This window comes from Aspergillus pseudoviridinutans (genome assembly GCF_018340605.1).
Source record: "Aspergillus pseudoviridinutans IFM 55266 DNA, scaffold_3, whole genome shotgun sequence".
Taxonomy (NCBI): Eukaryota; Fungi; Ascomycota; class Eurotiomycetes; order Eurotiales; family Aspergillaceae; genus Aspergillus; species Aspergillus pseudoviridinutans.
This window is the reverse complement of record NW_025091283.1, coordinates 681,599-696,786: the sequence shown is the minus strand read 5'-3', so window position 1 is coordinate 696,786 and position 15,188 is coordinate 681,599. Positions and strand designations below refer to the sequence as shown.

At 49.6% G+C, this 15,188-nt stretch overlaps 5 protein-coding genes across 5 annotated transcripts; 3 read left to right on the top strand and 2 right to left on the bottom strand.

The window, feature by feature from the left end:
* Positions 1 to 524: 524 nt before the first annotated feature.
* Positions 525 to 1,924, bottom strand: Asppvi_003977 (uncharacterized protein; the record flags this gene model as incomplete). The annotated part of the gene is made up of 3 exons (XM_043299933.1): positions 525 to 632; positions 695 to 1,774; positions 1,838 to 1,924. 3 exons carry the CDS (start codon positions 1,922 to 1,924, stop codon positions 525 to 527), a joined length of 1,275 nt encoding a protein of 424 aa, XP_043155868.1.
* A 421-nt stretch (positions 1,925 to 2,345) lies between these two features.
* Asppvi_003976 (uncharacterized protein) lies at positions 2,346 to 5,121 on the top strand (the record flags this gene model as incomplete). The annotated part of the gene is made up of 4 exons (XM_043299932.1): positions 2,346 to 3,348; positions 3,409 to 3,473; positions 3,531 to 4,919; positions 4,987 to 5,121. The coding sequence occupies 4 exons, from the start codon at positions 2,346 to 2,348 to the stop codon at positions 5,119 to 5,121; spliced, it is 2,592 nt and encodes an 863-aa protein (XP_043155867.1).
* A 528-nt stretch (positions 5,122 to 5,649) lies between these two features.
* On the top strand, positions 5,650 to 8,520 carry Asppvi_003975 (uncharacterized protein; the record flags this gene model as incomplete). The annotated part of the gene is made up of 3 exons (XM_043299931.1): positions 5,650 to 6,706; positions 6,762 to 7,083; positions 7,143 to 8,520. 3 exons carry the CDS (start codon positions 5,650 to 5,652, stop codon positions 8,518 to 8,520), a joined length of 2,757 nt encoding a protein of 918 aa, XP_043155866.1.
* A 398-nt stretch (positions 8,521 to 8,918) lies between these two features.
* On the bottom strand, positions 8,919 to 11,061 carry Asppvi_003974 (uncharacterized protein; the record flags this gene model as incomplete). Its single annotated transcript, XM_043299930.1, has 6 exons — positions 8,919 to 8,956; positions 9,006 to 9,200; positions 9,251 to 9,460; positions 9,509 to 9,843; positions 9,900 to 10,505; positions 10,562 to 11,061. The coding sequence occupies 6 exons, from the start codon at positions 11,059 to 11,061 to the stop codon at positions 8,919 to 8,921; spliced, it is 1,884 nt and encodes a 627-aa protein (XP_043155865.1).
* Positions 11,062 to 11,847: 786 nt separating this feature from the next.
* On the top strand, positions 11,848 to 13,993 carry Asppvi_003973 (phosphate permease; the record flags this gene model as incomplete). Its single annotated transcript, XM_043299929.1, has 7 exons — positions 11,848 to 11,925; positions 11,984 to 12,094; positions 12,141 to 12,493; positions 12,539 to 13,440; positions 13,492 to 13,514; positions 13,560 to 13,729; positions 13,783 to 13,993. The coding sequence occupies 7 exons, from the start codon at positions 11,848 to 11,850 to the stop codon at positions 13,991 to 13,993; spliced, it is 1,848 nt and encodes a 615-aa protein (XP_043155864.1).
* Between the last annotated feature and the right edge of the window lie 1,195 nt (positions 13,994 to 15,188).

Below are 15,188 nucleotides of genomic sequence, written 5' to 3'. Positions count from 1 at the left end.
ACGGCAAAAAGGGTATATCGTCATGATTTCCGAAAGCGGAAGGTGTTCGCACTCTCGGCCCCAGCGGAACATGAGGCTTGAAAAAGGGATCGGCATTCTGCATGAGGAAATAGATCTTATCTTGAAAGATTTTCCAAAGAAAAGAGCCGAATCAAACTGAAATTGATTCCTTGATGGCGCAACTCCAGCAGGCGTTGTAGTGCGTTCATTCGCACTAGCTTTTATTTCAAATTCGGCAGATCTGTAGTATCTCAAAGCGGAATTAACAAGCCTAATCGCAAAACAGGGCCACTGACCGGATAAAAATCTGACTGACCTGATCTAGCATGTAGCAGGGAGCGCTGGTACATCGTCAATGCAGAGCTTAGATATTGTGGTTTCCTTATTATCCCCATTTCTAGTAAAACCCTGCACGCCATAGCTAATTTAGGGATGTATGCCTTAGTTTAATATTGATACCTAATTAATTTAACAACTGTATCGGTCGAATGAATGAAATGAAATGCATACATCAGGTGATTGCACTAAATATAAACAGTCTCCGAATCTCGATACTTCGGAAACTTTTCACCGGGCTTGATTATCTTGATATGCACCGGAATGTGGGATAACAGCAAAACAGCCCAGAGCGCCTTGCAGGAAAGGTCAGTATGGCAGCCGAACAGAATGGCGAAGAAATGGACCATCCACTCACCTGGAAGATCGTCTTGACGACGACAACATCTCCACCCTGAATCGCTAATAGCCATGTCTCCCAGCTCTTTCCCAAGAAGCTCTCTGGGCAATGCTTGATCGCCATCGGGCTCACCTCATCATACGCGAGCGAGTATCCATCATACGCTACAGAGCCATTGCGCGCAACCTGGCGCAGCAAGTCGCTCCGATTAACTGCCGGGTCCGGGTTTTTCATCCCGAAGCGTGCATGAAACGCGTCTTGCACCTCTTGAAGCACCCCTATATCAAGAAAGTCCCATTCGATTCCCTGGAAGCGCCGAGGTTCATGCGCTAGTTGAACAAAGACATCACGGATGGCATCAGCAGCATTGATGGCATCGGTATTGAGGTATTCGCGGGGGACTTTCCCACATATATCGAAAGAGTGCTTTACTTCAGCACTGAGGTCCCATTTAAAGGAGTGCTCAGGCAAATCATCTAATGCGCGTACCTCACTCTCGTACTCCCACACCCATTCCGCAATGGCAGTCCACAAACGAGCCCATTCAGCCCAATAGCGTCCTCGGCCGCCTTTCTTCGTTGTCTCGATGGGCTCAGCCACGACTTGGTATTCGGAATTTACAGTTCCTTCCAGCTTGGAGTCGACGTATCGGTACTTCGAATACTCTCCAGGTCGCTGACCGGCATAGGTAAGGTCCATGTATGCCCCTGGGCCACAGGCAAAACTGATAGCGGGACCGATAGCGCAGGGCTGTGTATCAGCTCCCACCATGCCTGAGCGGCAAGTGATGTTTGCTGTTCCAAGGAGGCTTATCAAGTCCTTAGGCAGGCCGACGGAGCTAGGGTCCGTCTTAACGCAGATAACGGCCGGTTCCTTCAAATTTGAGCGCTTGTCGGGTGAATTCACGGTACGAATCTCAGCATCAAGCGATCCCTCCTCCTCAGAATAGCGTTTGGTGAAGAAAGCATATAGTTGGGACCAATCTTGGTGATCGAAGATGGGGCGGAGGATGTTTGCAAAGAGCACAGTTGACTCATCCCGAGCGGAATGTTCGTTGATAAAGAAGAACTCATTTAGCGAGAAGCCTTCTTTGAATCGCTATTGCCATGTCTCAGCTTCTGGACGACAAATTATACGAGTGCGGTCAGAAGTGGGATATACCGTGCCAGGCTTCAACCGCTGTTTCGTTTCCCAGTCGAATGTTATGGGGCTGCGAAGGTGCAGAGCCAACGGAAGGGAGACATTCATTTGAACGGGATCGTGTGAGATTGGTTATAATGGCTGTGAGCCTTTCACTAACCCTATACTCCGTATATGAGGACTTGCCATCAATCTGGTAAAACTGATATTTTATTCGAGCAGTCATTTCCAGCGGGGGCTCCACAGCTTGTTTGCGTCCGAATCTGCCTTATTTCTAATTCAACGGGGCTGGCGCGTTCATGAGGGGGCAGTGCTTCCTCCAGAGCGGGATGGCGATACCAAACCAATCATCTGGTTTTGTTTGTATCCTATTGGAGACTAGCTCTCTTGAATACGAGATGCCCCCAAAGTCAAATAAAAATAAGAGTGTGGATCAAGTCTGGCGACATGGGGGCGGCTGAACACGATCAAGTCCTCTCCGACGTGGTTTTGGCTTGTTTATCCATATCTCAGGCATACGTGGGACACTATGGATCCAGCAGGAGGACTTGTTCTCGGGGCCGTGTCCCTCGTCACTCTTTTCAAGACTTGCTTGGATTTGTATGATGCTATCGAATCCGGTAGAAATCTCGGCACAGACTACAAGATACTTGTCACGAAGGTTGGGGTTGAACGTGTTCGCTTGGCACTATGGGGAAGTTTGGTGGGACTTTATGACTTGCGAAAAGATGAAGACTCTCAGGGAGATGGCATCGCCGAATACTACGATGTGCTAGATTCTCGACTTCTCGATCCGCGCATTGCCAGTGCAGTTGCAGATATTCTGAATTGCATGCGGCGCCTCTTTGAAGATAGTGGATCACTGGTGAGGAAGTACGGGCTAAAAGAACTGGCTTCGGATGATCTTGCGGTTCTTACCATCGAAAACCCAGTCAAAATGACATTTAAGAAGACATATGCCCGTCTACAGGCGTCGGCATCGCGTATTCAGAAGCAAACGCCACTGGTTGCAGCAGCACGGTGGGCGATTAAAGACAAGAAGAAGTTTGAGCGCTTTGTTAACGATTTGCGTGACTTTAACGACAGCCTGACACTGCTTTTTCCGGACGTGGAGAAAAATACACGTACAACCATGATAAACGAGATCAAAGAGTCAACAGATCTTGACAGTCTTCAGCTCGTCGAGAATGCGGTTTCTGACCTGACCGGGGGTGAAGAGCTTGTCGAGGCGGCGAGCTCACGCATTACGGAGATATCAAAATATTCAACAAGTGTGGCAGAGACAGCAGCGACGGAAATCACGAATGATAGCGTCGCTGATGTCAATGTGGAACGTATAAGCCGGCAGCTGGAGAAGATGGAAGTTACCATGAGCAAGCGAGTGGAGCTACGTGGATCGCTGCAGTTTCAACTTTCGAGCCTTGGGGGTCAAATCTTTCTTCGGTATGATTTCTTTGGAATCCCCTATGACGATTATGTCGTGGAGATACAAAAAGAGATGGAATATGTGAACCCTCCGTATCAAGCATGGTGTACGTGATCCGTCAAAGGTTCAATGTTTTCCACGGGTTCGTTTTCTAATCATGAAACAGCTTTGATGTATATGTCAAACAGAGAAAGAACCCTGGAACTTGATTTCAGCCAGCATGACGTCGAGGTAAGCACGGACGATTCCCACAACCATTAAATCACCATCTCAACTCAGATAAAATAGAGTGACCGCAAGTCCCATGGAAGATATCCAGGGACCTACACCATGGACGGCTATATCGCTGAATTCAACTTGTGGATACGCAATAGCAACGCGACTCCCCAGCAGTTTTCCAACACCAATGGATTGCTCCCAGGTACTCCGCTCGATGTCTTGGTCGAACGGGTGCGTCGTATAAGACTCCAAGGTGACCAATCCTGGAACTTCGACAGCCGTTCCCTAGATAAAGATCTTAGCGAACTCCTTGGTCCACCCCGCGGGTCTGGAATACATGGTCAGGTAACCGACATACTAAACAATCTCAACCGTCGTCGCGTGTTTCCAGATGTTGAAGACGGAGCCTCGCTCATCGAAATAGCGCTTACTGCCAACAGGGGCATCCCCAATTTTGTGCTTCAAGTTATTCTGGCGCACGAGCTTCGCATGCGCATGGTCCATTTACCGGGCGTTGTGTTCGGCAACGTGAGTCGCCGAATCGTCGCAGCCTGCCAGGCATCCGAGAGGTGGATTGATGGCATGGATTTAAGATACCCCGATCCTAAAGGACGGCCTGCCTATTTCGAGCTACACAGCCTTGTACATGAGCGGCAGGTTGAGGGGCTTGTCCGATTCGCGGAGACCATGGCATGGCCCGCGCTCGGGGAGATGCGAAGATTTACAGAAGAGGTCTATTCTGATATCAGGTCGGGCGGATCTACGAATCGCTTTTTATACGATTGGCTCTTCGGTTTGATGCTGCCTGGAAAGAAATTCGTCAATACCATTATGGCATCCCTGGTGGCGGCGACTCCATCTCTCGCTCATCTTGGCGAAGCTAGATACTATATTTCAGGCCTAGTGGTCGGAGATAGATCATATTGGCCAGCGAAATCCGTGCTGGGCCGCGTCCTTGGAGCCATGAAGGAGACTAGGGCAGCTAATGGCTGGGTCGGGCCGTTTCCAAGGCCAGTGGGGCTAAAAGCAGAGGACATTGCAGACGGTTGGTCGCAAGTCCATGCAAGAGACGTGACCTTCAACGGCCATCTCCTGCCCGAAGATCAGTCTGGAGATAGTGGACGATTTCTCATGTTCCGGCACCGTGACGAGGAATCAAACGCGTCATCTTGGCTTCGGGGGCTTGCAGATCGTTCGAAATGGGTTGTTCCCGTTGGGCCTTCTAAATCGCTCGATAAAGTTGACTTTCGTGCTATAAAATTGAAGACAATCGAGGAGAACCCTAATGAAGAGGAGACAGAGCCACGGCAAAGAGCAACCTTGGAGTTGCTAATCAACAACCAATCTGTCGAATTCACTCTCTACAGTAATCCGGTCTTTGTTACTGCGCCAAAGTGTATTGACGGACCACACGCTGCGCATGAAGATGACCTACCCAAGATGCAAAATATCTTGAGCGTCAGTCAGCTACCAGGACATGCTCATAATGACAAGAGGGTACTCATCATTGATGCAACTGGACAAGGAGAGTGTGAGCTGGCCGCACGAGCGTGGTGCTCTCAGAATGGACAACATGCAGTACTGGCCAGAGGCAATGGGACTTGCTTTGCATGTGCGGTCAGGACTGCTAGTCAAGGTGCTCTCGCCGTTGGATGTCTAATTTGGACAGGTTAACGTGTAATGTAAAGATGATCAATATTCGTAGCGGAGACATTATTTGAGCAGATATATAGGATATTTAAACCATAACAGGACCTTCTGATAAGTAGAGATACCTCAGTGATATGACGTCCATAGGTGTACTGACAGACAGACTGATAAGAGTTAGATAGGGTATGCTCGTCCAGTGTGCTTCCAAGCCGAATTCAGCCTTGGCTACATTATCATGCAAGCATGTTGATCATCCCGGGCCAATACGAGCGATGCTTACTGAATGAACTCTAGCGTCGATTTTACATTGCGTGGGCTACATCTGCACAGACCTCGAGTCCTCATTTATGTGACTTCCTGAGCCAACCCTTTCTGCTTCGCCACAATTTACAGTTTCAAGAGCTTGGCGCAAGAATAGGCACCCAGGGTTATTCCCCGAGACATAATAGTCAAGCCTTAAGACTTGGCTTGGAAATACTTTCGCTTTTGTAAAAATGCGAACTGCACCAAGCAAATTCCTCCGATATCAGCTGTCCCAATGGAGATCGCGAGCACGGCAATCAGCGTGATTGGATTGGCGTCTCTCTTCAGCACTTGCATCGAAACACTTGACATACTTTCATCCGCAGCAAGATATGGCATCAACCGAGAGATCCTGCAAACAAGGATAGAAGTCGAGCGACTCCGACTTAAAGTCTGGGGAGAGTCTGTCGGGCTCGCTGAGATTAACCCCGAGAGCGAAGAGAGTGAGATCACTGAAAATGATCTCGCCATTTTGGACGAGTCCATTCGGAGCAACACGTTGCGTCCAGCTGTGGCAGGTTTATTGACTTGCTTTGCGCACTATTTTGAGGACATAGAAGAGCTACAGAAACGATACGGCCTTGCTCCCCGACAGAGCCCCGCTCCGGGTAAGGCCCCAACAAGGGGAACGCTACTATCCAAGTTCCAGAAAGCATACTTGCGATTCCAAGAGCGGACATCGGAGGCCCAGAAAAAGACATCACCATTGAAGAAAGCTGTGTGGGCCGTGACAGATGAACGCAAATTCAGAGCTCTCCTTACCGAGATCAAGGCCATCAATGATTCTTTGGTATCATTGCTGCCGGCTATTGGAGAAAAGGTAAGGGTTCGGATGCGTTCCGAAATCATGAAGAACAAAGATGTTGGCCAGCTCCAAAATATTGTAAACGCTGCGGATGATATTACGGGCCTCATTGCGGAGACAGCTAGCTTGAGATTGGACATACTGTCTGCATCYGACCGACGCCAGACCAGGTCTCAGGCTCTAGAGCTTCCGCGGGCAAAGACCCTTACGCCGAAGGCAACTCCGGCGACTGCACCCCCACCCCCACCAGCTCCCGAGCCCAAGTCCGTGGTGGAAAGTTTGATTACTGCATCTCTCGATGCTACTCCGAGCTCTATCTCCGCGCCTCCAGGATCGTTAGATGATTCATATGATGATTCCGGGGCACTCATTATCCACATAGCATATTACAAAGAGGAATGCTTTAGGTGCTTCTCGTGGGTTGTTGGTTCGGGTGAAAGCCCAGAGATACGATCACAAAGGCAACCATTGTCTCACCCCATTTTTGGTATGGCACTTCCCGCTGTATGGATTGGATAATTTTCAATTACTAATACTGCAAGAAGAGTTTCAATTTTTCCCGGAGGCTGTTTTGAGCATTGCAGACGATTTGCTGGAGGCTGATGTTGCGGGAGACAAGAAATATGCTGGATGGTCACCCGGATCTACCTCCCTAACCGGTTTCGCTAGGGAGATATCGTTGTGGCAGATGGCGCATAGTATTCGTAAAAAGGATGAGCTGAGGTGGTCCCGAACAAAGACAAAGCCACTTTCTTCGCAATTTGTGGACCAGAGATGGAGGGAGATAGTCAAGAATGGCCTCGGAGAGGACTTCACAGACAAAAAAGGATATGAAAGACTGCGGGAACTTATTGGTCCCGCCGAGTATGTTATTGGGCTCCAATTACGATCATAGCTGGACGTATGTTCTAATATCTTTTTAGACACACATGGCTCGACCCGGATGAAAACATCAAGCTACGGCACCAGATCACAGACCTCCTCGGAGCCATAAGCAGCTCCATGCTGCCCAACCTTGAAGAAGTCGGTAGTATGAGTCTTGTGGCATACCGTGAGAAGCTTGACCCAGATTCGAAATACTGCTTCGTGGATTTCATGCGCCAACTTCTTCTAGCGCGAGAAGCAAACCTGCGCATCCAGCGAGCCGAGCGAAGGTGGTACGGCGGAATCACCAACCGAGTCATCTACGACATGGTGGCAGCTGACTTATTCGCAAGACATATGGAGCTCAAAGATGGTCCTGAACAAGGCTATACGCCCTCCCCCCGTGTAGTTAAGCAACAGCTTGATGGTGTTATCAAATTTGCGGATGAGATGCAATGGCCATTTGCAGACGAGATTCGACAAGCAGCAATAAAGCTTCAAAACACGAAGGTCGGTGAAATGAACATTGATTTGCGTGTTAGTGACTGGATATGCGGCTGGGTTCTCCCCGGTGGGACATTCTCGATGATACTTGTTGCGGTGTTATACAACCTTTCGTCAACACTACGAGGCCACTTGCCTGTCGGAGCTATTCAGATCAAACTAGGCTGCTTTGGCATAGCTTTTCCGAATGTCTCCTACTGGGGTGTTCGCTCAGTATTGGGCAAGGTTTTGGCACCACTTGCCCTTGATTCAGAATCGGGTCACTCTCAGGTCCGGTGTCTGGGTGGGTGGGTCGGGCCATGTCCTTCGGTCTCTCTTCCTGATTGTGCCTTTGGTAGACTGGTCATGCTGTCAGGCCACGCACCTCCATCTGTGGATAGCCAAGACAAAGAAACGACAAAACACAAGAATATGCCAGGAGATGGTGCTGCATGGTCACTACCAACACCGCCCGAGTTGTCCACTGACACAGCTGTACTCCAAACTGTTCGCCTCTCAAAGGCGCCACCAAGCCCCGAGACAATGGCAAGGGATGCAGAAAGCTTCAGTGCGCGGCTTGATTTCCGCCTAACCCGCAGTCGGACCTTGGCGACATTCACACTCTACACAAACAGCGTGTTCATCGCTGCTCCTCCGTGTCAGGGCACACACAGAGTAGACCCACATGCCTCCGAGAAATACACTTTCACAGTACGAGGGGTGGAGGAGTTGGCACAGATTTCAAGGAAAGGTGGTAGACCCGCAAAAATGGCCATTCTGGTCGTCAATGCTACCGGTGGCCCAGCCAGCGAGGTATTTGCACGGGCATGGTGCTGTCATACAGGAACCAATGCAGTGATATGGAAGCGTCAGGGAGGAACGTGTTGTTTCAAGTGTGCACTGATGGTAGCATCCACAGACGGACTGGCGATGGGGGTGTTGATTGCTACATGATGATATAATGCCTGCAGGGCGTACGATTGTACCAGACTGACCTCAGCCTTTCAAGTAGGGTGCGGTTTGGCCCCTTCTCCCATTGGAAGTGGGGGAGGAGGAGGGATCTCAGCGGAGAGTATGTAAAGTGGTCGAAACCTTGGGTTTCTAAGATGCTTCAAGTATAATCATTTACTTCTACACTTCATCCGCATCAATGACTCTTTTGGCACCCAATGTTCGAGGCCTACGATTGCACATAACTAGACTCCGAGTCCTTCTTGTTCAAGGACGGTGGGTTGCTGTCTTGGTCAAATGTCGTTGTCGATTGTGGTATTGAATTATTAGCAGTTATACATGAGGTACAGTCAGTATTCAAAGTTGTAGTCTGCTGTAGCAGAAGCAATCATCGTTTCCATTCATTGTGACCGAAGAGCTTTACGGAATGCTTCACAATCTATCAAATGTCAACAATCCACAACAAATTTGCGTGAAAACCAACATACCTTTTTCATCATGAAAGACAATTGCCAACTGTCTTATGTGGCGACCTGCACTGGACATTGACATCGTTGAGTGGTGTGAATCGTTCGACATCATGCTGCCGATACTTCCCATCGAGTTCCGTCTCGTGATGGCCCCTCCCTGCAGTTGAAGCCTGGTTGATAGCTTCGAGTACTTGAGTTCAACGAATCCGTCCACTGTCATATTTAGTAACTGCACAGCAGATTCCTAAAGGCATGGTACATACAAGGCCATTCCAAAAAGCCCATCTTTGCATTCGAGCCTGGCCTGAGTTTGCCAAAGTAGAGTAAACTCCGCGCTGATGTGAGCGGGTCCTGGAGGACACGAATGGTCTCAAGCGAGCAGTGTTCCTCGACGCCATCGGCGTTGATATATTTGACGTCCCCGCAGTAGAGAATATTTCTCCCTAGGAGTATGCTCTGGAAAGCGACAAAGTCTGGGTCCGATTAGTGGCTGTAGTTCTAACTGCAATAGTGGTACTCACCAGCCTTCTTCCGGCAGATATATACCGGCGAGATGGCATATCTTTCGGCAGCACCATTCGACACAATCTTAACACGGTGAGACCCCTGAAAGCATATCCTGAACGGACTCGTCGGGTCGTGGACGACATGAGCACTCTCGATATATGGAATCATGGAGCTCTGGGCTCCTCGGAATGTGTCTTCGTGTATCCGATGAGTTATCGTCACGGCGCCAGTCACATCTGTTGCCTCGATGAAGCCAACATCGCGGGTACGGTGATGCAGGAAGACGTTTATTGTGCATTTAACCGGTTTGTGTAATTCGTGGTTCTTGAGATTCGGATCCGGAAAATGCCTGTGTCTATGTAAGCTAGCCGCAAATACACCTAAAGCTCCTGACTGAACACTTACATCACTACAGGACATTGCGTCTCCACACTCGTGCACCGGTACCGAGTACTGATGGGCGCATCCAGTGGAGGCGTAGGAGGCGGTTCCCCAGGATGTTCATTATCATGCGTCGAGTGTTCCCTTCGTGCCGGGGTGATTGCGCGCTCTTGGTGCAGGAGCTGGAATTTAACCCAGTCGCTGAACTTTTCCCACTCATCAATCTCCCTGTTCAAGATTCGCGCAGGCTCCTTGGGTTTAGTAGGTGCATTCAACGCCAGTTGACCAGGAACGGTGACATGTTTGAACCCAGCCTGATTCAAGGCACCACGAATATCCGCTCGGATTTGGTCTAGGAAGCCGACGACGGGCATATCACGGCGCATGATAAGGTGCTCTAGCTTCTGGGAGACATCCTGGATGCGAAGAAGTGGTTTCGACTCACGATCGTCGGACCTTGCGCCGGGAAACTCCAGCGACGGTGGCAGCTGTTCCGTGTCTCGTAACCGTGGTAAAGCTCGCTGACCAAGTTCGGACAAGAGGCGGCTTTCCAGAGTATTGTCTCTGTTGTTAGAACTATGTCCTGGCATGCATTGGCGGAGGATGAACGATATCTGTAGGCTCATGATTCTGCAAGCTCAGTCAGTCATAGTCCGGGATCTATGGCGGAGTTGTCTTCAGTATACTTAATTGCACGCAGAATTTCCAGATTCTCCTGCCTATTCTGTTTCTGTATATCAATCACGGTATTGGTTGCCATCAAGTTCGCCAGCTGGACATTCCGCTCAAGCGCGCGGCGCAGTCGTTCGGCTTCTTTGCGTTCCATCGGCCACGAAACTTGGTGGAAAAGCGTCTTGACTCTGTCCGAGACTTTGTGCCATTGTAAAGGTTCTTTGGGTCCGCCTGAATGTATATCGCTCGCTAGCCTTCGGTGCTTCTTGACGAATTCGGTGCATTCGATGATAGTTTGCTGATAAGACTGACCGAGGGCGACCCTCTTGGACACGGGGACCTCTTTCTCTGCCTCTTGCAACTCTTCGATAGTTGCTCTCATCAACTCAAACTCTGCTTTGAACTGTGTGAAATCAACCTTTGCATTTTGAGTTCCGTCGGCGATACACTTGTAGACATCCCAGGCGACCTTGGCAGCTTGTAACACATCTCCGGCGCTCCAGCCGAAGCTCATCCCGTATAACGTGATAGTTAAACAATAGCTCAGAATTTCATCAGGTAGTAATGCTGAAGAGGATCAGGTTGCATCCATGGATCAGCAAAAGTGGAACTCGACGAAGGAGCATGGGCCATGGGCAGAATCGACACGCGAACTGGTCCCCACCCTTTCTGATAAGGTAGCCTTGCCCAAGCATTGACAGGCTAGCGGCTCAAAATACGCCTGTCTCCCACGGGCGGCGGCAAAATACATGCCTCGTCAGCAGCATATCAATGGGCGCTTTGTGGCAGTGAAGGGCACTCATCATATACATTGTCATCCATCACACGTGGTGGCGCCAAGGGGACTAGACTACGGAGTAGCACCGACGGCTTCGTACCCCCGGTCCAATAGCCGGCGTCGTCTACACAACGTGCATCATTCCAACGGTGTCTTTGGCAAAGACCTTCGAAAAGTTCGATTCAGTCGCTAATATCTAGCCTATCGTTTCGAGTTGCAGTTTGACCGATGTCACGGATCTGTGCAGGGCTGCCGTCCTCGTGGTCCACAGGGCACATTCAACTTGACTCCGCCCCTGGATTTTGATATGGGAGATTGTGTGGCTGTTGCCCGTCGTTCGTATTTTTGCCTGGGCGAGCTCCTTCCAAAAGTATGAGGCTCTCGCTGGGGAAGGGTCCTCAGCCTCGTACTGATAATGATTTAGGGGCAGGATTGCTGCCAGTGGGCAGCGTAGAAGAAATTGTGTTTTTGCCTTCTTGAATCCTGATCCAGTCTCTAAGTTGTAAAACACCAACGAGCAATATGCGATATCCACGCTTAGCCGCCCTGGGACTGCAATTCTACCCATGGAAGGAATATCAGGACTTCCGGCACCATACGGTGAGGATCCATGGATCCAAAAGCTTAGCCATGCGTCAGTTGCTAACCGTAGGAACAGCCCGCTCAAAGACATGCCTACATCATCGGTAGACTCGAAAGCGCTCGACGACGGGAATGGATGTGGATCGTCGTCGTAGCAGGGATCGGCTTCTTCACTGATGCATACGGTGTACGTGACCGCACCCATCGGTCAGGATCATCAACTGACTGTGCAGATCTTCTCTGTCAATATGGTTCTACCCATGATGAACATTGTGTATTGGAACCATTCGAACTGGACCGAGGCCAATGCAGTCCGGCATGACTATGAGGTGGCTCTCAGTATAGTCACTCTAGGCGGTGTTCTTCTTGGCCAGATAGCCTTTGGCGTCGCTGCGGATGTCTGGGGACGAAGCAAGATGTACGGCATGGAGTTGGTTATTCTCATCTTCGCCACTCTGGGACTGGCATTATCGTCTTCAGGGGCCGAGAACTCCATGTCTGCTATCGCCCTGTTCTTATTTTGGCGTGGACTGCTCGGGATTGGTTTGGGTGGGGATTATCCTCTGTCGGCAGTCATTTGTTCAGAGTAAGATCCTCTTCAGCATTTCGTAAGCGTAGCTGATGATCTCAGGTTTGCGCCGACTCGACTACGTGGGCGACTACTTGCAACGGTCTTCTTTTGCCAGTCTCTCGGACAGCTCGCTGCTCAACTGGTTGCTCTCATTGCGGTGGTGGGCTTCCAACACCGTCTCCCCACCGACCCTAATATGACCACATGTACAGGAAACTGTATCCGAAGTCTTGACACCATCTGGAGGCTGCTCGTCGGGCTAGGGGCAGTGCCTGCCTTCATCGCATTGTGGTTCCGACTGACGATCATCGAGTCCCCTCGCTATACAGCAGAAGTCACCAAAGACAGTCTTCAGGCCGTCAACGACGTATCGCAATTCTACCAACGTGTTAGTATTGACAGTGCATCAGTGAACAGTGTAGAACCACCCTCTCCGCAGTCAGGTTCATTCCGACTATCGCCCACCCAATCAGCAGATCAACGGCCCGACCAGCCTGCAGAAGCTGCCCGATTTGCTGAACAAGATGCCACCTCCCCATTGGCAATCTGGAAAGACTTCAAACTCTTCCTCAKGCAGAAGGACAACTTCAGAAAGCTGGCTGCCACATCCCTCTGCTGGTTCTGTCTCGACCTCCCCTTCTACGGCCTAGGGCTCATCAGTCCACGGATCACTCGAACAATCTGGTTCGGAAGCAAGCTGCCACAGACTAGTTTGTATCAGCTACTCTTCCAGACAGCTTATCAGAGTATTGTTGTTGTTTCCTCCGGCGCTATCGTGGGTAGTCTGCTGTCAATCCTGACGATCGATAAACTGGGTCGGCGCAATATCCAGCTGAACGGATTCTTCTGGCTATTTTTGCTGAATGTAGTTATTGGCGCTTCGTTTCAGCATCTGGTGAAACAAGATGATCCGTCTGCGTTGGTGGTATTGTATATTCTCTGCCAGATATTTTTCAACTTTGGTGAGTATACTACTTCCTCCATGTCGTTGACTTTGCTAACGCGCTGTCTAGGACCCAACACCACAACCTATATGGTAAGTCTCAAAATCCTCAATTCAGAAATATAAGCTGACCGTCAGCTCCCTGCTGAACTCTTTCCAACTCGATTCCGCTGCACATGCCACGGCATCGCGGCCGCCTTTGGCAAACTCGGCTCTGTCCTGGCGCAGTGTTTCCTGGCGTATGTGGATTTCGGGAACGGGGAGGACTATACCAACGTACCGGATTGGTTGGGATATGCTCTTCTCTGGTAGGCTCCTTTTCAGAGAGGATTTATAGTGATTTCCACTGACAATTAGCTAGTCTATCTTTGTTCATGCTCATGGGCCTACTCATCACATATTTCTTCATTCCTGACGTCCGAGACAAGGAGGGACGCATCAAGTCCTTGGAGGAACTTACACAGGGAATGCTGTCAGATGCTGAATTTTCACAGGCTGTGACGAATGGATATTCTGGACGAGGATCAAGCCCTGAGATGACCCAAGTCGATGGGGATAGTGTTAGTGTATAATGTTGGATAACTGCTGTTTATTATTTGGACAGTAAATAGGCCCGCTCACGAGTGTATATGGTTTTCGTTTTAACCACTGGCTATCAAGCATAAGCACTGCGTAGTAGTAGAAGGTAAAAGGTATGGGAAGTAGAGATGAGGTGACGGTTAACAATTATCATGCCGCTAATCTATAACGTCCGTCAGAGGGGTTGGGGACGCTTAAAATAGTAACAGATAGCCATCGGATATAAATGTCTGGGAGTCCCAAAGGAGCAATCTACGTGGAGCCAATCCGATACCTCTGACCCACCTGATCAGCCACCATAACGGGTTTTCGTATTCGTACTGTTCACCTTCTTGGGCACGTTGTTTCATACCAGTGGGTAGACGCGAAAATAGTAGTTAAGCGGTGCAAGTCCCAGCCATACAGGCTTTTTCTGGGCACGTCCGCGCACGATGTGCTCATAATAAGAATCTGCCTATTATCCTGCAATATACAGCAGGAGACCAGGCACCAATATTGCCATGGTGTCGGCTTACTGATAATGCACATCCTTCTGTACATTTACTCCCTATGAGTTGGTGTTGGTCCAAAATACGGGCAGATCTCTACCCTTTTTTCCTGCTCTTCTCCCTTTTCTTCTTGTCCTCCGAGGAAGATGGGTCTGGAAGCTCCATGGACACTTCGACTTTGTTGGGGCACACAGGAAAGGACTTCTTAGATCCACAACCGACCTTGTAGACTAGATAGTCTCTGCGGCAACTAAAGGAGCCCTATTTTGCGTTAGCCCAGTTGAGATGGAAGGCTGGGATCCACTGCTCGTAGTTCGTATCAATTGCCGATTCTGGTCACCTAGCTAGCTACGCTCTATGACGAAGTGATGTTTCAGTGCCCGCTAATGAGATTCAAACTGGCAAGTTGTGCGAAGTAGTTTGATGCACTTTGATTTCACGGCATTCAAACCAACGTGGCAAATACAAGAGTGCCAGCTAGCTAGCATCAATCAGATATGTAGTAGCTGGAGTGGAGCAGCAGGAGCAGTGGATGACTTTGACTGATTATATTTGTTCTCCATGTCTGCCCTTTCTCTTCGACTATTAAATTAAAATTTTTGAAAGACAGTAAGCCGTCTGACCCAGTATTTCACTCCAGTCTCCTCCTAATCTTTGTTCTAACTACTGCAGCTGCGTCCACTTCCCTTTACTATCCAGG